The sequence below is a fragment of the Rousettus aegyptiacus genome, unplaced genomic scaffold, assembly GCF_014176215.1.
Source record: "Rousettus aegyptiacus isolate mRouAeg1 unplaced genomic scaffold, mRouAeg1.p scaffold_m13_p_16, whole genome shotgun sequence".
Taxonomy (NCBI): domain Eukaryota; kingdom Metazoa; phylum Chordata; class Mammalia; order Chiroptera; family Pteropodidae; genus Rousettus; species Rousettus aegyptiacus.
This window is the reverse complement of record NW_023416291.1, coordinates 50,701,561-50,726,340: the sequence shown is the minus strand read 5'-3', so window position 1 is coordinate 50,726,340 and position 24,780 is coordinate 50,701,561. Positions and strand designations below refer to the sequence as shown.

The following is a 24,780-nucleotide window of genomic DNA, read 5'->3' as shown; positions in this document are numbered from 1 at the left end:
TAAAAAAATTAGTAACTGAGAATTGCTTTACATTTCTCATTTTTTTTACCTGTTTTTATTTCTTTTACACATAAGTATAACTACAAAAGGCATGGGAAGATGTATACAGACTTAAAACTGTGTACTCAATATATAGTAACTTTAAATGATATATTTTATACACACACTTCCCATGTTCTGTGTGTGAGCTCTTTGTCTTTGGATATTTGAGCAGTTTTGACCACCAGCTACCCGCCTACTCCTCTCAGTACCCATGCACTATTTTAACTTAACATGAATTTCATAGTTGAATCCTTTCATTGAGCTCGTTTGGAAAGGGTTGCTTTTCGCTCATCATAAAGGCATCTTTGTCTGTTGGAGAGACTTGGTATTAACAAAAAAAAAAATCTATGAAAGGTTTTTTTGTTACCATTGTCTGTTAAAGAAGGTAGTATTTTTAGTGTTGATGTAACATCATGGAAGAAGGAAACATAGATTAAAAATAGTTGTACATATTATAGTATAATATATTATAATATTTTAGCCAAGTATTAATATTGTTAATATACTTTCTGGTTTATAATTATTTTTTCAAATCAGATTCCGTACTTAATGGAAGTTAGTGGGAGTCTCGATTTCTTAAAATTCAGTGTTAATGCTGATTGGTTTAATTTTATAGTCATATTTGTCACACTTAATTTGGGAGGGTCATTTTATAACCGTTTATCTCTCCCATGGCCATGTTTTCCTCCTCTATGGAATACGTCACTCACTTTCCCCACGTGACTCCATTTTTCATCTAATTTTCAAAACGTGTGTGTGTTTTATTTACAAGCTTACTGTTTTTTTTTTTTTTTCAGTGGTTTTAAAAAAAAGTCTTACCTGGTCAACAGGTTACTTTTGTTAGGGAAAATTCAGAACTAGGATGAAAAATTTAACTTGATTGCTAATGGATCGTGTGCTGGTTTACTAATTTGTAGCATGTTGATACTATTTTTACTAAATGAATTTAGATTGGCAACAACATGGTTTTAATTGAAAATATTGGATTCTGTTTTTTTTGTGCAAATTGTGTTTTAATTATATTTATATAACATGCATCGTTTTACCCTAAATACATGATTTTAACTTAGGTAAACAGTTTTATTCTATATACATAATAACACAGGCTAAAAAGAATAAATGAAAATTACTATTCTACATTAGTCCTAAGTCATCTTATTCTTAAGAAATATTTCACTTTGAAAGTACCCTACTAGGGTGGGACTAAGGATGGAAAGTTTATTTATAAGATGCATGTTCATATTTCACAGGTGATTTTTAAATGATTGCAAGTGCATTTCAAGTGCATGGCCAAAGAACATAGAGAACGTTATACATATAGCCAATTCTATATGATCATGCTTAACCTAATTTTAACATTATCTTCATTTTGGCAGATGTACTGTATAGCATGTCTGATAATTCTCATCTTTTCCTTTCCTCCTTTATGGCACTCATTTCATTTTGGCTCAAAGGAATGCACTAAATCTCAGGTATTGTAATTTGTGTGTGGTCTCCTAATACTAATCTCAGTTTATTTGTGAATTTGCCTTTGTAACTAATGAGTTTATAATATCGATGTGTTTTGCTTGGTCTTGTACTTTTGTATTTTGCCCTGCATTAGTAAAATCTCTTAAAAATTCGAAGCTATTAGTGGTTTAGGTTATGGCACAGGCTGCTTTATTCATGCAGGCCTGGGGGCGAATTGCCCACCTTCTTTGAAGAAAGAATTAGTCTCCGTCCATGCCACCCTGATCAAGCCTGATTCCATCTGATCTCAGAAGCTAAGCAGGGTCCGGCCTGGTTAGTACTTGGATGGGAGACCACCTAGGAAGACCAGGTGCTGTAGGTATAAAAAAATAAATTAAAAACAAATAATAATAAGGGATCGTAAGCCAACAATGTCTTTGCAATCTGTGAGGTCAACCAAGGGTTGCCTCGCCAAAAAAAAAAAAAAAAAAAAAAAAGTGCAACCTATTTATTTTTAAGAATGAGTGGAGCACTTTCTTCGCTAATCTGCTTTACAGATAAAGAAATGAAGAGAGAAAGACAGATCTAATGGGAGTTTAATTGCTTTTTGTGTGAAAGCTTATGGAGAACCCATTATAAATTTTCATTTTATATGCTGTAGGTGAAAGCTTTAAATTTTAGGAATCCACATGTGAGAGCATTTTGGGAGACCACTGGTAAAATTATAATCAGCTAGAATAAAGGCTTAATTAAAAAGGACACTCAAATTTAAAATTGCTTGTATATTCTTATTTGCGCTTTATTTTTAACCAGATTTCATGCTTTTATTTCAATCTCTATTTTAATCAAGAGGCCTTTAATAATACCTTTGCTCAATTCTTTCATGCCGCTACATGACTAATCTATGATTTTCAGTGATACTCTTGAAATAATGGGTCAAATTTGGGTTATTGGGGAGTTTGTAGTCACAGAATTAAAAGTGATTGGCTTCTCTGGAAACTTAAGAGGTTAAGTAACTAGTAAAAGTTTATAGTTGTGTTTTCTTGTTGCACAGGGAAAAGATCACGAAAAATTTAATTCGCATTAGAAATCTATTATCAATATGATATCTTGGGCCATTATAATAACCTTGTCTGAAAGTGTGAAATATTTCTATAGGTTTTCAAATTAAAATGAGGCAGATACTGTATGCTCTGTACAAGAAACTACATATTAAAACGCCACAGGTGGCCATATTGTGTATGTTAGAAGGACCACTAATTTTTAAATGATGTAAATCTAAAAATTTCTTACACAATTTTTAAATTTGATAAAACTATATCAACACATTTTTAATTGTACCAGTGTTTTGAGCTTTCCTTACATACACTTGAAAAAATATTAAATAAGTAGCAGCAGTTTAAAACAGATTGTAATAATTTTCTTCAGAAACACGAATACTCATATAGTTCATGTAGACCGTTATGAGGACATTTTTTCAAGGCAAGTGTGTGATGTTTGCAGAGAAAATACGCATCTTAAAATGCAGTGAGAAGGGAAGATTGGAGATGGCTTCATTAGCATTTTCTTACATTTCGATTATATTCTTAACCTAATTTTGGCAACAACATGATCATCATAATTAAAAATACTGGATCCTGTTCTTTTGAAGATGTATTTGAGGCTCTATTTAAAACAGCCAGAAAATGGGATGCACCATGAATTTTCAGTCTTGGAGTGGGTAAAGATTATAGAGGCAGGTGTTACATAGGTTCCTGGCAGAGGTTGAAAGATTTGGAGATTGACTTGGGACTTGGGACTTGGGACAGGTTTACTTTGTCCCAGGTTCAGAATAGGGTCACCGGGGAAAAGTTTGTTTCACCCGTAACTACAGGCTCTCTCTGCATTCGTGAGTAATTTATTCTAGCAGTTTTTGTAGGTAGGGAAATCCGAATGGCGTAACAGTGGAGAGGAGAGGCCGTAGGACTTGAGGGGAGGAAGGACCTTCTTAACTTTTACCTGTCGGAGAAGCTGGCACATACCTGTTCTGTCATCTTTTTAATTTCTCCTTTATTTTAATGAGAAAAAGTTTGGGAAGAACAATGAGTGTACAGATAGGAGGCTGAAGGCTGAAAAAAATCTTGTCCTCGCTACCTTGTGGAGTTTATGTGTACCAATGGACATTTCAGAAATTTACAGCCTTTCTAGCCTGGTTGCATAATTAAAATGTTCTTCACACTCTGCAGTTTTGATTGACTTTCTACTCCCACTGCTACTTGCCCAAAAAAGTATGGCTCTGTTTTATACAAATTTGATTTAGGAGAATTTAAACATGGTATAACATAAAGCACATTCTTAAAGTTTTAATCAGTGCAAAATTTTTCAAAATATAATGAAAACCCAGTGGTTGGTCATGTAAAAAGTTATCTTGCACAAATTTTGTTAGGATCTCTTTATGCAGCGTGAACATACACTTCATAGCAGTGTTTAATATTTATGTATTGAATTTTTCAGTAGATGAGATTTAAAGTTCTTGGTGCAGATGTACATAATAATAAAAAGTATTACATAAAATTAAGTTAATATAATGTAATTTGAATTAAATGTCATATGACAACATTATGGGAATAATTTTTTATTATAGTCAGTGATAATACAATATCTATAAAACGAGGCACTCATGTAAGAATGATTAATGTATGAGGCTTATGTAACTAAGTCCATTTTTTTTTAAATAAGGTATTTCTTTATAATAATATAAAAAACAAGTCCTGTTTTTTGTAAGGGTTATATTACCACTCCTAGGTTACGTCTTATATATCTCTGAAGTAATATTTTTTTAGGAGATCGATTTGATCTAAGTTGGTTTCTTCTTCAGTTATGGACTTTTGGATAGTTTTAGGTAGTTCCAAAACTTGTTTTGAAATTGATGCCTGGAAAAATTACAGTGTTTGCATAATTATATACTTTTATTTGACATGAGACTTTTTGATTTATGCCACTGTTCTTGAATTAGAAATAGGTAATACTTTTACTTATGGCATGGCTTTGCTTTGTCATTACTTTTCTGGGGTCTTAATTTAATCTAATACTTATTTAACAGAAAGAGAATATGTTTTGAGTATTATATCAGTAACTTGTATATCTACCTAATTGCTTGATTATTCAGGTCCTAGAATTTTAACTTTTAACAGTTCATGTCATATCCCATCTGACTATTTTTTTCATAATATTTTAAAATCTGTTAATGTGCATATGTAGACATTATTCAAATATAGGAACAATTTCTTAATTTTAGTATTTTCATTATTCTTTAAATTCATCAAGCATTTGTTTACTTAATTGGACCTAAAGCCTTTGTCTTAAGTATTGTCATCGATGCCTATTTGTGAATTATAATAAGATAGAAGTAAGGAAAATTTGTGTATTCTCTTTCTTAGAATACGCATAGAGAGGACATCTAAGTGTTTTCATTTATGTATTTTTATTCATTTAATGAAATTTGTTGACTACCCACCTTGTTTCAGGTCTGTGCCAGATTCTGGGGCTGTAAAAGTCTACAGGACTGACAGAGTCTTGTTCTCAGTGGCCTGATAGTCTCACAGGGCATGCAGACGAATCAATGGGCAACGAATATATGGGAAATTCCAAGGACTAAGGAAGCAGGTAGACAAGGTACTTTGAGGAACAGGCGTGGCTTCTTAAATGGCTTAATATCTCAGTTCAAAGAAAAATAGTCTTTAATCCAGGAAATCCCAATAGAAATGTGAAAACCGAATTGGAGAGTAAAGAATAGAAAAGGGAGAGTGTGCAGAGGGTGTTAAAGAGGGGTGATATATACCAGCCCCCTCCCGCCCCCTCCCCCCACACACAGATTTGGCCAGATACTATTTATTGCATTCATGCCTGATGTTTTATTATTTGCATCAGAGAACCTTAAAGAGAAGTGTCAAAAGTATCCTTTGCTTTTTCACACTCATTATCAGCAGGTTTACTGGTTCCTTTTCACCTAGATCACGGTGCATGTGAAAGCCGGCAAGAAAGTTCCCCGTGGAAAGGTCTCCATCATTAGGTGGACTCTAACAGTACCGTGCCATATTGTGCTGCAATTTCTGGCAGAATGCAGCATGTTGAACTATCTGCATGGTCACAGTCTTCTTGCTTTGGGGGGACTGTTTCCCTTTCTTACAGTCATAATCAGATATTTATGTTATTTTAATTGATACAGATTGGGGAATTACAATATAGAAGATGCATAGAAATTGAAATGTAAATCAGGAAATAGTTTAAAGCATGATTTCTATCATGCTATTAACAGTGTGCATTGCAAATTCATGCAAGGCAGTCGAGAATAGTATGCAGTGTGCTGTTTACCCAAGTTTCAGCTTCTGTTAGAGGATGTCTATTTTTATATATTACATCATCGCTGCTGCAGAACCACCGTGTCCAGGGGGATTTACTGTTCTTTCATTCCATTTTGAAAGAAAGCTTGTATTGATGTCATAATGGGACCCATCTTTTGGTTGCACTTTGAAATTGAAAGTAATAAGAGTGTCGTGTAGCAAGGCATGCAACATTTCAAGCAATTTATTTGTCAAAAGATCACTGCCACTTAGTCCTGCCTCCGATCGTGAACACTGGTGGCCCTCTGTGCCTGTACATGTTTTAAATATACTTGGCTAAACGTTAGCTTTTAATTTCAACAGCGACAATCTTTTTCATCTTGGACTGTTTCATTTCTTATGTGATTTTTTTTTTTTTTTGGTCATGAGATTTTTGCAGTGCTACATGCTCATTTGAAAAATGTCTCCTTTCTTTGGAAAAATCTTCGATATGTAGACCTACTTACTACCAGTGCTGAATCGATCTTTTTACAATTAAATTATCAGTCATTTAAGGTGTCTGTTTTTACTATTTGAAATGTCGAGTGACTAGAAATGTTTCTTTTGATTATGAATCCAGTGTTGAAACATTATGAACTTTGAATGTCTTTCTGTTAGCTAGAAGATACTGTTGACCCCTGGAAGAAACTCTAGCATTATATTCAATGTATAGGTGTTAGGTTTAAATCACTTGTGAGAGGAAATATTTTAATTATTTATATTAAAATAATTTCAAAATGTCTACTATGTTATATATATTTAAGTATATAAATTTCCCTCCTTATTCTCTAAAAAAATTAGTCATTATTTATATCTCGGTAGTAAACTTATTTTTATTAAAAAAAGGTGATTAGGAGCAAACTTAGACTTCTTAAAAAAATAACAGCTTTATCAAGTTATAATTTGCATACCATCCAATTCACCTATTTAAAATGTATATATAATTCAGTGGTTTTTCTTTTTTGGGAGGTAAAAAACATATAATTTTAAATTTCCCATCTTAACCATACTTAAGTGTACAGTTTAGCATTTTTAACAATATCAGTAGTACATTTTTGACTGACTTGAACACAACCGATTCACAGATGTACCCAGCATCCTCTGTGACAGTTTAAGTTATACATAGACTGACAAATAACTTTAAGACATTTTGGAACAAAAATAATTATAGAATCTATTGAAGAAGAAAAAAAAAAAAAAACCTTACCGAATACTCGTTTGTATTAGAGCAGTTTCTTATGGATGAAGCACGGGATCAGGTGGCTTTTCTTTTTTCAAGTCTTCCCATTTCTCTTTCAGCAGGAACACAGGAACAGTTTTAACATTTTTTTTTCTCACAAATTCTTGGCATATTTTTACTTTCTCTTTTTTTTTTGTTTTTATTAAAATAGACAATTAGTTACTTGCATTTACATCGTACAATTCAGTGAGTTTTTTTCCCACTTAGAGTTGGCATACGATAATATGCCAGTTTCAGCTGTATAGCATAGTGATCAGAGATCCTCATAACTTGCAAAATGATCACCCCACTAAATCTAGTACCTCTCCTACCCCTTATATATTCATTACATTATTAACCATCTGCCCCATGCTACACTCTGCACCCCCATGTCTGTTCCGTGACTATCCATTTGTACCTCTTAATCCCTTTGCCTTTTATTTTCCCAGCCGTCTCTCAACTCCTTTCCCACCTATGAACTTTTTTATATGTATTTTTAAACCGAACCTTAAAAAAAAATCTTTGAATCGTTAGGAATTTTGGAATACTCAGCAAAGGTTTTAGAAAAAAAAAGATCCATTTTGTCATTTGTTAATTTGCGTAAGAAGCATATCCTTAACCAACTGGGGTGCAGAGAGATTACTTGGATTTCTTTGATATTTTCTGTAATATTAATGCCCTTGACGATGGTCATTATCGATGAGCACGTGATAGCTTTAGTCTTTTTCTCTTCGGTACTAACGTTTGCCTAGTTTTGGTACTAAGTTTAGTTATACTGGAAGAGTATCAACAGCTAACCATTCTGCAAGTAGATTAAGTTGCTAGAGGCTGCAGCTGAAGTAGTATTTTACATAAAAACAGAGTTTTGTCTTAATGGAATCCAAAGACGGTAGCTTAGGATTCTTTAAAAGAGCTAAGACGCTATTTTCTGGTTGATCTGTTAGTAGTTGTCAGAATTTTTCATCTCAGAACTCCTTGAAATTTTTTGAGGACTCCAACAAACTTCTGTTTATATGAATTATCTATAGCATTACTTGCCGTATTATAAATGGAAACAAATTTAAAATATTTATTCATTTATTAGTTAAATAATACATCAGTATAAGGATTTTTAAAGTGAAAACAACTATTTTACAAAACAAAACTTACAGGGAAAGTGGCGTTATTTTATACTTTTGTAAATATGTTTAATATTTGGCTTTATAGAAGATGGCTGGGTTCTCTTATCTACTTCCGTTGTGATGTGCTTTTCTGGTTGAATGAAGCATGTGAAGAAAATCTGGCCTCACACAGATAGGTAGTTAGAAAAGGAAGGAGTATTTTGACAGCTTTTTCAAATAATTTTATTGATACACTATGCCAAAACTCAACAAGTGGTAGTTTCTTAACGGTCTACTCGTAATGAGGAATATAAAACTATGTCAATGGACTTTTCTTATTAAAAGCTATTTGTCTTACTTGCATATCGAATGGATCTTTTGACTCATGTATGATTTGGAAAGATCGTGCATTGGTCACTGAGTTAAGCAGTCTTCCAAATTTTGACATCTTATACAATATCAAAAAAAAAAAAAAAAACATTTGTTACCACTAGTCTCATTTTTAAAAAGCCTTGGTAATTGGGAAGCTGTCAAGCTTACGGTGTTAGACATAGATTTTCCAAAAGCCTAATTTTTATTTGAAAGCTAAAATTTTATCATTAGGAAACAGTACTATCAGCTGTTTTCCTTGAATTGACAAGTTCAGTTTGTTCGTTTTCAAGAAAATATCTGCCAAGTGCTTAAATCTAAATAACCATAGTTTGTCCAGTATTTGTTTTTTCAAATAAAAATGTTCTATGAGAAAGACAAATGCAGGGTCCTTCTGAGCTCAGAGCCCTGTCTGACTGCTTCGATCACTGGCCTACGCAGCTGGCCCTGACCTTGTTTCCTGGATGATTTTTCTCCTTACTTCCTTTTCTTTCTTACAGCTGAATTCCCTAATAGATACTAGGAGAAAATGGAAAGATCCTAAGTTAACTTTGGATGGAATTAGAAGAATTTTTAAAAGCTTTACATTAAATAATTGTGTTTTAAATATATCAGTTGTATTGGGTCGTTACTGTCAATCCATTTTGTAGTTACTTAGTGATCTTTAAAGAAAGCTGTTTTTGCTTTATTTTAGCCTTTTTCATTTAGAGCACTTTTTGGGAATTTTATTTCTTGAAGTCCTGTTTCTCCCCAAAAGTTTTCCGACTCCCCTTCTCTATTAAGATAATGTTAAGCCATTATGGGTAATTATAAAATATTTAAAATTTGTAATGCAAAAGTTGGTGTGTTTTGGAAGTATGGTATAATCATAACTGTAAGGTGTCTGTTAGATACCCTTTAAAAATTGGTTTTGGTCATATGCTAATATCACTAAGACTAGAGTTAGGTTCCTCCTCTAGAAAGATGACCACCAGGGGTAGTTTTAACAACATCCTGTGGGCGATTAGTAGTTAATGTTCAGGATCGTCAAACTTATTAAAATTGTTTTGATTTGGTAGTGTAAAATAAGCAAGCAACCTAGCAACGTATTTAAAATGTCTTTATTCTTAAAACAGCCTTACCGTTTTTCTAGAATTCTCTTCTATGTTTGTTATCCTCTACTTTGAGTATCTGTTTTCATTTTTAGAAATATTGCCTCGTCTTTTCTATCAGCTGCTTCTACTTATTTTAAGACATTAATGACTAGTTTTCCTTTGCCATCACAAAGTGGATTACAACTCATAGTGTGCTCTGAGGTTCAGTGTGATTCAGTAACCAGCTACGAACACAAAATATCTAAAAAGATAAAGTTTCCTTTGGAACAGGACTGGAAATGTTTCTGCTCCTCAGATTTCAAACGGTGGGTTTCCTTTGGCGAAAGCTGCAATGTCTCACCACGCGGCTGCCGATCATCATAGCTTTGTGCATTATTTCTCACTTACAGAAATTTCTCCTTTTAATAATTGGCTCATTTTCTTTCTCACTGTATTTTACCTTTATGGTAAATACCATGCTTTCTAGGAGTTTGAGTATAATATTAATATCTTATTCGTTTTTGCTTTCGTTTTTCATCTTAAAAGTCCTTTGGATGGAGTGGTATATATTTTTAAATTTTGGTCCAACGGATTTTTATTTCGTTTTATGTTTTTGGAGAAACATTTATTTCCTATAAAATACAAGCCATCAAGAAAAATAGGTTTCATTATACATTTGTTCTAAGGCAATTAGTAGTAATAATCATGTCTTATGACGAACGATACATTTTGCTTATGTCTGTCATGCTCTTGAACTCAGATACCAGGATGATATCTGAAGTTCACTCCTGATTTCTTGTTTCCTGTTCTATCCCACTTAGTCTTAGGAGTAAAGTGTAGAATGAATGAGTGAACGCCTTATTTTGTTTAGTATTTTATTATAGATTTATCGTTCTGTTTTAATACCATGAATTGCTACTTTATGATACAACCAGGAGATATAATCACTCATAATGTGACTCATCTGGCCAGTTGTGAGCAGTTTGAACAATCGTAATTGTCTGATATATAAAGTTGAATATTCTAGTATTAGCCTTTTAAAATATCAGCACGGTAGTAATTAAGAACTTCAGAGCGCAACCAAAATATGAATAGGTAAAATACTCTGCCTTTTTAGAGCTTTTAAGGAGAGGGAGAAATTAGATGTGTGGTTTGGGCTTCATTTATTCATTTATGTATGAGAAGGAAGATTGAACATTGTCACCGTAAGCTCATGTGGTCATATCAGTAGGCTGACTTCTTTTTCAAGAGGACATTTAAAGGATTGCTGTGGCATCTGAAAACTTTCTATATTGAGACAATCTTCTATTTTCAGGCCAATTTGCTTGGAAGTATTTCCTGTCTGGAATATATTTAATTATATCAGAGGGGCAGTCACAATTCTATTCCTGGTAGTGAAGTCCATCGATTGATGCTTCCATTTATAAATACTATCATTTTATTTTAGAATGAGCATCATCGGACCATTATGAAAACATGTTTTTATATTTATTTGAAGACGTTAGGTTTTAAAAATGAAGATGTTCGTTAAAAGTTACATTTTGGAAGAACCAGTAAAGTCTTTGAAAACAAATAGTATCTTATACTCCAGTTTACATGTTTTGGATATAATAGGTGCTCAGCAGCATCTTGGTTGTATGGTGATGTCTTTGCATCAAACTCCCAGAGTTAGCATTAGTTAATATTTCTAGGAGTGGCATTATTGATCTACCTGCGTTACTAGTTTTATACAAGGACATCTGCGCAATCCCAGCCATCTATACAACATTAATTAATGATTCGCCCAAACTTCGAGTGCAGCTTCCTTTTCAGAATATCTTGGATAGAAGAATAAAATTGACCCTTATTGAATACTAATGACATATACCAGTTAGCTCGGTGTTTTCTCATACATTCTGTCAATTAAACATCCCTGCAGTTCTAAACTCTGGGAAATGGTGTCTCTGCTGTTGGGAGATAAACATGCTGAGGTCCAAGAGGTGAACTAACATGTCCCATGTTCATGGTCAAACACAGACATAAGCGTTCTTTCCTTTCCTGATACATAAAATTATTTATTTTTAAAAACGAATTTAACGTGTATTAATTTTGCACTACTTCAACTTTTGTTTTGATCTAAAAGAGGCAAATATCAAATAATTCAACTACTTTAGATGCCTACTGTTTAAGAACCTTTAAATGAAGTAGGCTAGAGCATAGAACGTCCAACGTGAAGAGTGATTACTGCGTTACATTGGCAGTGATGATGGGCTTTGCTTGATTTATAAATATTTTTTTTGTTGCAAGTGTTTTCCCTTGTCGAACCATGTATCTCTCATCAGTAAAGCTCAGCGTTACTTTTATTCTCTTTAATTCTTTCTAGTTAGTCCAGTGGTTTTCGCTGGTAAGAAGTACCATTTCATAACAAAAGATGACTATGTAATTGGTGTGTTTTAAAAGTTAGATTTAATAATAAGTAACACAAGCCAAATCCTCCTGAAAGATCTTTTCGTGAGTATGACTTTTTAATGAACCAAAACAACTTGCTGTTGTCTAAATGTAGTTTTCAGAGGTGAAAAACCAGCATCATCAAATTGCTTGCTTCTGTACCAGAAAATATTGAAAGCGTTTTTGGTAATATTTGAGAATATTGGAAAAAAAGAGAATATCGAAAACATATATTAAGTAATTTCAAGGTTTTTAAAAAACTTTCTATAAAACCAATTATCTAGTTATGCACAATTTTTAATAATCCAAATGATTGCTAATATTAAGAAAATTACTTTTTACTTTAAGTTTGACAGCTTTTAACTTGGAAGGTGTGGATGTTAAAAATTTCTAAACTATTGTCAAATTATCACTATAATTTTTAAAAAGTAAGAGCAATTAATTCCTTCGTCGACTGCCTATGTTGGAAGACAGAAATCTCCGAATCAAGGATAGTTACCACCAGGAAATCTTATCCCAAGATAGGTTCATTTCTATTCATGTGATCTCTCTTCTATAATTCTATATCACATTACCCCTTCTACTTCCATTTTGCTATCAGCTAACGTTTGCTTACAGCCATGTTAGATAAGATGACCGCAAACACTTGAAAAGATTTTAGGAATCTCCCAGCCAAACCAACCACTTAACACAATGTATTTTTTTCCTATATAATCACTGACATGCAGCCTCTGCTTGAAGATTTTTAATTGCACTTGTCACCGATATTTGAGAGATAGTCCTTATGTAATGTGTGTCAAAATTGTCTCCCACTGCCTGGTACCGAGTCAGGGTTTAGTAAATCACAGCAGTTATTATTTATTATAGAAAAGGTCTAATTACTAAGAAACTCTTCCTTGATTTTGGTAGAAAGTTGCCTCCCTGTGATTTTAGTTCATGGTTCTAGATATCTTCTTAAAGCAACGCTAATGAATATTCATATTCCATTTCCTAGAACCGTGCTTCAGACGTTTAAAGGGATCCTACTTCTTTAGGCATATTCCCTGGGCTCAACATTCTTAACTTCTTACAGACTTCCTGTCATTTAGGTTTTCTGCTGTTCGAACACCACAATGACTCTTTATCACCCCTAAGTCATGTGCCTAAAACCGACTGCGACACCTTATGTAAGGTCCTGCAACACCCTGCAGTGCAGGTGACGGCAGAACGTCCTGTCTTCCTTGCTCTGGATGTTATATGTCTGGTACTGTAACCCAAGATTATATAAGGTTTCAGAGCACTGTGCATTGGCTCATCTGGAACTGTGACTAGCTCCCTCCCCTCTACAAATTGTTCCTCTGGCCTGATCTCCTCCTCTATCCCGTGCTTGTACGAGTCACAGTATGACGGTACACGTGTAGGTCTTTATATTTATCCCTCTTCCGTTCATCGAAATTTGCCGGTTTTAGTCTACTCTTTTCACCTGTCAAGTTAGTTGAAACACCTAATTTTGTCGGTAAACAACTCGGACATCTTTATGGTTATACAACTATCCTGTGCCTTTCCTCATCTGGAAACCGGTGTCATAATACTTTACAGGTTAGTTTTGAAAAAGTTTAAGGGAAATCACTGCTGCATTTGTTCTTTGAGCAATTTTACTGAGTGTTAAATACCAGAGATAAACCATAATTTGTTACTGACAGTATCAAATAAATACAAAAATCGGATGGTCCCTGCCTTCAGTTAACTTATATTCTGGTTTGTGATCGATATTATTCTTTTCGTTAAATAAAAAATAGAGAATAATTAACAATTCATTGTGTTTGTACAAACATATTAATCATGAGGGAATATGTTGCATGCCAAATTAGTAATAAAGATAATAATTACCATTGGCATTTGAATAGGGAGCCAGTTCGAGGCCCTTGCTCCTTGAAAAAGCAGTGAAATGATTTGCAACCAGTGTACAAGGACTGTCTACCTCTGTAACCTTGAGCATTTCAAGATGAAGTCTGGTTTTTCTTGAAATAGTTTCTAGGAAATGAAGTAAGCTTTGTTAAATCAGCTATTAAAGTCTGTTCATTTTTCAAATAAGTGTATTTTTAAAAGCCCCGTTCTTTACATCGGAATTTCTCACTGACTTACAGGCTTCGTTTTATTTGTTTATCTGCATGCCTCCATCTCGTACCATCTTTAATTTTTTTCTCTTTTCATATGTTATATGTAGATATTGAGAGTATTTATTATAGATAAGTTACTACATTGTTTTTTTCTGTAATGAATCGGATGCAAGATAAACAGTTTGTTATCAGAAACTTTTTTATTGAAGTAATAGCTTAAACATTTCTTTGGAACATGTCTTTGGAGTCTATCTGGGTGATCTTTTTTGGACTTTAAATGAGATCTTTCTAATACTAGGTGCCGATTCAAGTTACAGGTTCCCCATATTTCTAAAGTCTGTATTTAAATTCGATTCAGATATTTAACAATTATTATGTGTCAGACATTGTGTTCGAAGCCCTCATTTCATTTCATAATTACGTTATTTTAAATAATGAAACTGAAGTACCATTTTATTTGATCAGCATAGAAAAAATTTTTTTAGCCCAGAATTCTTCTGTGATTGCTTTGGAAGGGTCTGTGTGGAAGACCTGTCTGAGGTGTACCCGAGGATGGAATAATTTGTATGAAATGTAGAATGGAATTACTGTTATAAAGAATTTATCAGATAATCAACTTTTCTTTGGGGAGGGGGAAGAATTACTATACTAATAGAGGGATGTGTTGGGTTTAGGAAAATAGAATAACAACTTCTGATCATAGGAAGGACAATAACTTCATTTCGCATTTGCTTAGTGCCTAATCAGTTTGGTGTGTTCATACAGAAAGTAGCATTTTTAAACGTCATTTCTTTGGTGGACAATAAGACATTAGGAGTCAAGTTTTTAAAATTTCTTGTTTCTAGATATCAAAGAATTACACATTTCACAGATTGGGGTAAGGGCAAGAGGGAAGAAATCAGTATACAGTGGATAAATGAAGTAAGGTGCATTAGCAGCCTGGAGTTCTATTTTGTATTCTTCCAAACTGCTGACTTTGTAATCTTATGTAATTTATTTTTATTTTTCTGTGAAAGATGAATACATTATTTTATTACTTCCCTTGGGTTTTGACCAAGTTTAATTAAATGTTTGTAAAGCACCTTGAAATCTATGAGTAAACACTGTAGATATTATAAGTAAATATAAATAAATGAACATATTAATTCTAAATGTGATTAATAATTACTGAGAAAAACAGACCATTTTTCTCAATTTCACAGTAATTATAAAGCAAATACTTAAGGTGAGAAAATGTAAATGAATATAATGCTGTTACATTTAGCATGGAAATTAAGTAGTGTCCCAAACTATGTATGTCATTTTTACCTTTGAATCATTGCCATCGATAATTAAAAGTCGTTAGATGTTTTTGACACAGGGCAGAGAGTTGTTACATGGTCATTTTTTCTAGCTGACTCTATTTAATAGTATTTATTAAATCTAGATTGTTAAGGAATGGGGTAAATATAACCCAGTTTAAGGCTACTTCCAAGTGTGATTTATTCTTGTTTGTGTAAAATCTACAATAAGAGATTCTCTTAAATCTTCTATCTATATTTCATTTCTTAAGCGGTGTTTGGCATATTATAACCTGGCAAAATTGTGCTTCAATTATGCCAAGGTAGTATGGATACTAAAATTTCAGTATTACAGTCATGAGTTTTTAAGATATGTGGGTTGTAGGCATGGAGCCAGGTTGTGAGAGAGATCACACCTAGTCTCAGCACAGAAAAGCATCAGTGCCTGAGGCTGTGTGATTTTCTGACTTCGTTTATCAGGTTCTCTGATGGGGCTAGCTTCCTTCTTGAGAGAAATGACGCATTTTCCCAGTCGGAGGCAAGCAATGGGAAACCTTCACGTAGAAGGTCAGTTCCGTCAGCACAGGGGTAGTTTTATTTAAACTTGAAGAAGAGTTTTTGTGATGGGTGTGTGGGACATGGGCTTGATGGATGAAAGTTGTAGAACTCGATCATGTGGTTCTCGAGTTGCCCTTTACTTTTTTCATAGTGCGGTAAAACACGTATAACATTTCAATGGATCATTTTAACCATGTCTACGTGCACAGTTCAGTGGCATCACGTACATTCACATTGTGATGCCACCATCCCCACCATCCTTCTCCAGAATTTTTTCATCCTCCGCAGTGGAAACTCCATGCCCGTTAAATAGTAACTCCTCTTTACCCTCTGCCCCGAACCCCCTAACGACTGCCATTTTCTGTCTACGAATTTGACAACAGTAGGCTTTTTATATAAGTGAAATCTTACACTATTAATCTTTTTGTGACTTGATTATTTCACTTAACACGGTGTCTCCAAGGTCGATCCTTGTTGTAGCTTTAACGGAATTGTATTCCTTTTTAAGATTGAGTGATACTTCATTGTTTGTCTGTACCACATTTCATTTATACATTCATTCATAGGTCGACAGTTGGGTGGCTTCTATTTTTTGACACCATTTTTTTTTTAAAGACTACTCTTTAGAGCAGTTTTAGGTTTATATCAAAATTGAGAAAAAGATACAGCGATATCCCATATCCTCCCAGCCCCCACTCATACACCCTCCCGCTCCCTATATACCAACATCGCTCACCAGAATTGTACTTGTTTTTTGTTTAAGTCAAGGATGAACCTACATTGACACATCACAATCATCCAAAGTCCCTAGTTTACTTTAGGGTTCAGTCTTGGTGTTGAACATTCCGTGGGTTTGGACAAATGTGTAATGGCATGTGTCTGTCATTATGATACCATACAGAGCATTTTCTCTGCCCTAAAGTCTTCCGTGACCCACCTGTTTATGGCCCTCCGCATCTGGCAACCACTGATTTTTTTCTTGTCTCCATAGTTTTGCCTTTTCCAGAATGTCATAGAGTTGGAATCATAAAGTATGTAGCCTTTTTAGATTGACTTCTTTCACTTCGGATTGTCCATTTAAGGTTCCTCCGTGTCTTTTCATGGCTTGATAGCTCTTTATTTTTAGCCCTGAATGACATTCCGTTGTCTTGATGTACCACAATTTATTCATTCACCTACTGAGACACATCTGGAAAGACTAGCTTCCAAGTTTCGGTAATTATGATCCAAGCTCACGAAGCGATGAATGTAAAACGAATTATGAATATAAATGTCCGTGTGCCATTTTGCGTGGACGAAAGCTTTTAACTCTCGGTATTTTTTCATCCTGAGCGCCACTGCTGGGTCACGCGATGAGCGTGTTTGGTTTGGTGAGAGGCCACCACGCTCCCTTCCGCAGCGGCCGCGCCACTTTGCGCCCCCGCCGGCAGGGAACGAGAGCTCCTGTCGCTCCACACCCTCGCCAGCGTTCGGTGTTGTCGCTGTTTTAGGTAACGACCGATCCAACAGGCATGAGGTGGTGTCCCAGTGTTGCCGTCACCTGCATCTGTCATCTGCATTCCCGTGACACGATGTACGGCACCTTTGCATACGCTCATCGGCCGTCCGCGTATCTTTTCGGGTGGCGTGTCTGCGAAGTTCTTTGGACCATTTTTGAATGAAGTTTTGTCTTATCGTTGAGTTTTAACCTTTTCCCATTTAGGGAAAAAAAACAAAAACAAAAACCAGTGCAGCTAGTGTAGGAATGCTGCGTTTTCTAGGATTTGGCATTTTCAGCAATCGAACTGCTATAAACAGGATGCTATAAATAGAATGATGTCATTGGTTTCCGAAGACCATCGATACGCTAGAGCAATGCGAAAATGATAATAAAAGCAAGATATTTCGTGGCAGACTTTGGGGCTAAGGTTAGGATTGTAACCTGTGAGTTACCACGAGGCAGACGGGAAAAAGGTTAAATGTTCTTTGTATATTTGGATGAGTCCTTTATCAGATGTGTCTTTTTTTGCAAACATTTTCTCTTGGCCTCTGGCTTGTCTTCTAATTCTCTTAATATTGTCTTCCACAGAAGACTTTAATTTTACTGAGATTCGGCTCACCTATTATTTTTTTCATGAATCGTGTCTTTCGTGTTGTATTTAAAAAGGCATCACCACACCCAAGTTCATCGAGGTTTCTCGTGTTACCCTGTTATTGTAGGTGTTTGATAGTTTTGCATTTTACATTTAGGTCTGTGATTCATTTTGAGTTAATTTTTGTGAAGGGTATAAGGTCTGTGTCTAGATTTTTTTTTTTTTTATAGCATGTGTGTATTCATTTGTCCCATTACCGTTGTTTGAAGAGACAATCTCTGCTCCATTATATTGCTTTGGCTCCTTCAAAGATCAGTGCCATTTCCTTTGAAATCACATTTGTCTACTAAAGAAAAGTCTTTGAGATTTTTGACAGGAACTAGTTTACAAGGTCAGATACGGTCTTGCTAGTGTCCGTTCCCTGTTGGTGGAGATTTCATTCATTCAAAAAAGTATGAGTGCCCACGATACGTACCGTGCGAGGTGCTTGCAAGTACGGTGGCTGTCATACAAACGCTGAGGGGGGAGGGGGAGGGAGAAGTGGGAGCTAACTGCTTCAATAATTCCGTGATTAAATGCAATATCACAATTGTTCTGAGTGCTCCAGGGAAGGTTATATACGATATCATCGTAAGTCTGAGGGCATTTCACCAATAGGTTTTTGGGAGTGGAGTGTAGTCATTCAGGAAAGGAGAGTTCCAGGCAGAAAAGACCTTCTTGGCCCATTCATGGAGGGTGACCTGGAGAACATGAGCATGCATTACATCTTAAAAACATGCAGATCTTGCAGACCATGATAGAGTTTTAGTCTGTATGCTAAGAGCAATGGGAAACTGTTGATATGTTTTAATTTGAAAAGTGGGGCTCAACAGATAAAGCCGGAATTACCAGATTTTAGTTTTCAAAAGATCCCTGGAGGTAGTATATTAAATGGGTTGTGTGGATGAGGTTAGGTTAGGATTGAATCCAGACAGTTCAAAAAGACCTTTGCAGTTTTCAAGGTAAAGAATAATAATTGGAGTGAGATGATAGAAGAGATGAAGAGAAATAGAAATTTGAGGAAAGGTCAAGAATTTAATTAATGGACGTCACGATGGACTGGACATGGAGAAAGGTGGTAAGGATAGCTCGTAGTTATGTAAATTGTATAACAGGACCATGGTGGTCCTTCATCTGAGGAGTGTGTGTACGAGGGAAGGGTGCAAGTCAAAGGAGAGTTCTTGAGAGATTTGGTTGCGAAGAGGAAGAGATTCAAGTGTAGCCATAGGAGAATGTAGGGTCTAGCGAAGGTTTCTGGTTTTTGTTTTGTTTTGAGTTGAGAGAGACCCGAACGTATTTAAAAGCCAGTGCAGAGAACCTCTAGTTGTGGAGAGGAGGTTGAATGTCTGTGGACTAGAAAGGATAACGGATAATATTAGAAGTCTGTGAAAGGGGTATTTTGGGGATGGGTGGGGAGAAGGCTCCAAAATAGTAATGTGGAGGGAATTGTTGCCTTTAAATATGAGGGGAAGAAAGCCAGGAGACTAGAATGGATTCAGAGTTGCGTAAGTAGGCAAGAAATACAAATTAGCAAGCACTGACAAGTCCATAGGCAATTATTAAAGTTAGATTTTTCGGATCTGTTTTCTATTATGTATACTGTTTATAGATAGTTCGACTATGAGAACTGACCAGTGTTTCGGAGTTAAAATGTGCTTGTTCCCCGTCGACTAAAATGTCTTTCAAATAACTAATCGGCCCAGGTGAAATTTAGAGTTTATGGTAGAATAACATATCTTCATTAAATTTAACTCTACTTCTAAGAGAAGTTAGATTTGGTTTTTAAGAAAATAAACTTGAGTGGGTTTATTTTGATATTTTTTGCAAGGCTCCGTGCGTGTGTGGTGTGTGTGTGGTGTTTGTGAAAATCGCATCTTCTAAATTTATACAAACCTCGTTAAACCGCATTTTGTGCATTGTTGATGGATGCTTGTTCCCCGTAGCACAGTGCTATCTGAGGGTGGGGAGGAGGTCGCATCCATGCCTTTATCTTCCTTCACCTTGGTGAAAAAAAATCGTGTTTTAGTCCAAAGCTGTTCAAGTAAGTCCTTGCTCCGTTTTCCCACCCTGTCTTCAGTGATATTATTTGGAGTCAGCAATCAATGGATTCCATCCCTCTGAGACTTGCTTAAGCTACAGCCGCTGATCTAATACAGGCAAGAGCTTGTTACTTTATCTGAATTGTCCATCGCTACCTTAATGAGTGAAATGGTTAAGTAGAGGAGGGGGCGAGCCTTAAGGAATGTGTGTAGCATTTGAGCTGAATATTTCAGTGTATACAGGGAGAGGGAGGGTGGGAGAGAAATCCACTTACATCACTGGAACTGCATTGAGTGTGAGCCTTGCAGGTTAAGAGACAGACTACAGTGTCTTGCCTTCTGCAGGAAGCAGCAATGCCGTTTGTTTCCTAAGAGGAATTTTTTTATTTAGAAAAGGAAGCTTTCTCTCTACCCAGGAAATGGCTTTCCTTGTGCGTTGCTATGCCAACTGCCTGCAGCCATGGTCCTCCAAAGTAAGCACAATAATGTAATTATGTTGGTGTGTTGCATTCAGACTCATGATTCTCGAGATTGTGTGTGTGCATGTGCTGTGTCTCCGTTAGTCACTCTCTTGCTGGCAGTCATGCTTGTGTTGAGTGTGAGGGACAGGCATCATTAAATTAAATGTCCATCAGTGTCATGCTGCTAAGATTAATTGTGCAAACTTGGTTAGTGGAGTGGGACAGAGATCACTGGCCACCACTCTGTCAGCATCATTAGCAGCTAGGGAGGAGGTCCCGATTCACATGCTCTGCCCTGAATTTTTTTTTTTCTTTCCTTTCTTCCTTTTTTCTTTTTTCTTCTTTGCTTGGTTGGAGGGGTCCGTGTGTGTGATTGCAGATGGAACAAGAGTGTTAACAATGCTTGGCTGAATGCTAGAGACTGTTTCTCATACCACCCCGACTGATATAATTCTGTATTAAGCCTTTTTAAGGGGAGTCTGTGTGCAGTCAGCCATTTTAGCTTTTTTTTTTTTTTTCCTTCCCTTCTTCCTTTTCTTTTGCCTCTTGCTCTTCAGTCTCCGAAATGATCTTGTTCTCTTGGAGGACTGAGAGCTGTCTAAGGCTTCCTCGGTCTTGTCATAGCCCGAGATGGTTAGAGTTTCAGTGTTATAAAAATGGAGACGAGCACTGTTGTTCGGATTCCTTTTCTGGTCTACAAGTGTGAGGGTTTTTTTTTTTTTTTTTTTAAGCTTACCAGTAGTGACACTTTAAGCTGCAGCATGGTTTCCTCCTCCCTCCTCCCTCTTTTTTTTTCTTCTTCTTCTTTCTTTTAATTTAACGCTGTAGAGGATGACTTGCCATCCATGAGAGATTGGTACATGATGTGTAAATTCAGTTCAGCAAATGTTTCTTCATTATGAAACCACTAGCAGCCCCAGCTAACCATGGAGTTATGGGCCAGCAGGAGAAACACTCAGTAAGTATTGCAAATGCTGCTTGTGCTTGGAGAGCACGTCATAGAGAACTGCTTTAAAATGGGAAATATTGCTGCTTCTCTTCAGAGAAAACAGTTTTTTTTTTTTTTTTTTTTTTTGGAGGGTATCGTAGTCTGTTTGGAGGAGGGAGGGTAACTTAAAACTGGCTTGTTCTTCCAATTCTGTTGAGATTTTTAAAAAAAATTTTAAACAGGGCCAACTATTTATTTCAAGGAAAATCATGAACATTGAGAAATATTGCACAGCTGAGTTTTATAACCAGAAATTACAGCTTGACAATTCATCTTTTACTTAATAGTCGAATAGTTTTATTTTATTTTATTTTTTTAATGTTTTTCTAGTGGAATTTAGTGAGAGATCATGAAAATGATTACTGGCAACCGGCATCTGTAGTAAGGAATTCACATGGAGGTTTGAGTGAGGGAGGGAGATCTTTGATTATTGATTTGGTAATAAAACGATTGGTGGGACTCACCTGACTTCTTAACGTGTATTAATAAGAGATGAAAACACAGAGCATCTTTTAAATGCCACAAGTATTGCTTCTTGATAATCGATCCCGTGAGCCAGCCCTGCATTTATCATGCTGAAATCCCGCAGGCAGCCACTGCTGCTGGTGAGAAACGCCTTTCTGTGGCTCACACCACGTCCTGGCCTCCGGTTACAGGATGCAAGTCCCCACAGTGCCACTTTTAAATCACCACGTTAGGAGTCTCTGCCAGCACCCTAAATGATGCGTTTACATGTTTATGCACGCACACTTGCGCGCGCGCGCACACACACACACACACACACACACACACACACTTGTACATCCCCAAAATGAAAAATGCATAAATTTAGGCAGCTTATATAGTAGTTTTAAGTATTTTCGAAATGTCTGTTTTTACATCCTGGCATCGAGCAGACATTATATTTGGGTATAGGAATTACCTTTTATGTATTCTAAAAAGAACGAGACATTAAAATTAAAAAAAAAATGGAGAGAAATCGCTGAGGCTTTGCAAATTTATAGACAGAAGGCCGTGAGTTTAGAGTACGAGATGCTGGGTTTATGGTTAGAATTTAGTCCTGTTCGTCATTACGGACCAAATTATTAACTGAGTCCAAGAGATTTTCTTAGACGAAGTGACTGACGGCATCGTCTTAACTTTTCCAATGAACCACAGGGTGTTCTTAAGGCGGTAGCTGTGTCGGAGGCAGGCGGCGCTGCCGTGCTCAGAGCCCAGCCCCCTCATAATGAGGTCCTTGTGGGCCCTCACTAATTAGACCTCTTCGGATCAGATCCGAAAAAAGACCGGCCTCATACTTCGTCTCACGAATAGGGAAGGTCGTTAGAAGTTCCCCGACGTTCGATGTTATTAACAGGGCTTTTGAAGTGAAGCTCCTCTGTAGTCATGTTTTTTTCTCCAGGTAAAAGGGAGAGTATGACTTAAACTATATTTGAGGCGCTGTAGAAGCCAAGTTTAAACCACGGGTTCCTCGTTTATCTTTTTTGGTATCTCCTTTCCCAACATGGAGGGAGGGAGTATTTAAATGAATAGTAATATAATTTGTATGAACAAAGAAAATCGTTAAAACTATTTACCGGTGGGGCATGAAGAAGTATTGCTAGATTGGTGAAAACGAGCCGTTGGGACAGGTAATGTGAGTAGCGCGGAGACTGGAGTGCTCACTGGCCATAAAATAGCTTTGAATCAAGCAGTTTCTAGAAAGCAAGTGAGTGGTTATTTCTCATGACACTAGAATTAGCCACCCCAGACCATCGTATGTGGCCGAGTCAGCAGCTTGTGACATCGGGAACTTGCTGTATACTTGTTGATGACTCTTTGGTTATGGAGACTTGACTGTTTCATGAGTAGACCTGTAAGATTTTAATTATATGCAAGGAGTCGAATAGGAGATTATTTACTCTGGCTCTCGTGTAATAGTTGACTCAGAAAACAGTTGTAGAGCAAAAATGAGTGAAAATGCACCTCTTTTGGCCGATGAGGTTATATGAGCATGTCAGAGATCATTTTACATAGTAAAATAAAATAAATTCACAAATACTTCCATTTCTGCTCCTTTGAAAAGCGTATCGCTTTTTAAGTGGCTTTGTTTCTTTGACTACAGGAAGGAGTGAGATATTAAAAAGCACAACCTTAAATTGGAGGCTTTCTAATTGGGCACAAATGGTAAACTCAGTTATTCTACTTTGCCAGAATTTTCAGAGCTTCTGTTTTTTGTTCTTTATTTGTTTTCTGTGTAGCTCAGTGCACACCTCCTTTGCAAGCACGTGATAGGTGTTGAATTTCTCATTGAAGTTTTGGATTAATGAAGTCTCATTTAACCTTTTAAGACAGTGAATTTTACGTATTTTATCATCCCCCCGGTCACTCAGCATTCACCCAGAAACGGGTTGTTTCTTCATAGTCATCTAGTGTTTCCAGTTAGTCTTCAGAGGAGCCTTTTGATTTTGTAAACTTTGAAAATAAAAGGAGAGTGTTAACATTTTAAAAATGTATCATAAAACTCCAGTTTCCAAAAGACTACTGTGGACCACTGGTTGTATAAACTGTTAATAGATATTACATGAAAAAAGTTTGACAGGCTCAGTAAGTTGGGAAAACCTTGGGATAACGTTAAAGACATCACTCCTCGATTTACCAACCGTTTTTTTTTTTTTTTTACCCGTCTCTCCTCTTTTTTGCCTGCCTCAGATTGTCTCATGGGAATAGCATTCCTTCAGCGTGCTTTCGAAAAGTCTGCAATAGGGGAATGACTTTGAAACTCTGTGAATTTTTTAAATGAGTCACTTATATAACAAATAGACTTGATCCTACCAAGCTGGAAATCTAGTTGTACATTTCTATAAAAATTACCGATATAGGAAGTGCGCTGTACCTACAATAAATAAAACCCCAGTCATGATTAAATACTTTTTAAAAAGTAGTGTTTGTAAGAAAACGCCCTAACTAAATGTAGTGCATAAATAGCAAGCAATAGCTGTTGCTTGTTGTATGAAAGGTACTGTATTACATATTTTCTGACTTACTGGTTACAACGACCCTCTAAAGAAAGATGTATTACCCCCTTTTTTAGAGATGATGAAATGGCGCAAGATGAAAAAAATTGTTTTCTAAGGACTAGGAGGTGGTAGAGCCATCATCACTGAAACCCAGGTCCGTCTGAATTCACAGTTCTTCTTTAACTACAAACCTGAACTCCCCCTT

The 24,780-nt window shown here is 35.9% G+C and overlaps 1 protein-coding gene and 1 pseudogene across 12 annotated transcripts in view; both read left to right on the top strand.

Annotated features, from left to right (window-relative positions):
• RAPGEF2 (Rap guanine nucleotide exchange factor 2) overlaps positions 1-24,780 on the top strand; it is a 181,061-nt gene that overhangs the window by 92,417 nt on the left and 63,864 nt on the right. For 7 of the 12 annotated variants that reach the window (XM_036233993.1, XM_036233995.1, XM_036233994.1 and 4 more), the window contains one exon: positions 1,497-1,514. The exons of 2 other annotated variants lie outside the window; for them this stretch is intronic. In XM_036233993.1, the coding sequence (XP_036089886.1) occupies positions 1,497-1,514 (18 nt within the window). Of the gene's footprint in view, positions 1-1,496; positions 1,515-20,392; positions 21,547-24,780 lie in introns of those variants that run through there. 3 more of the 12 variants (XM_036234002.1, XM_036234001.1, XM_036234000.1) reach the window with 1 other exon arrangement.
• LOC118612598 lies at positions 1,755-1,873 on the top strand (annotated as a pseudogene).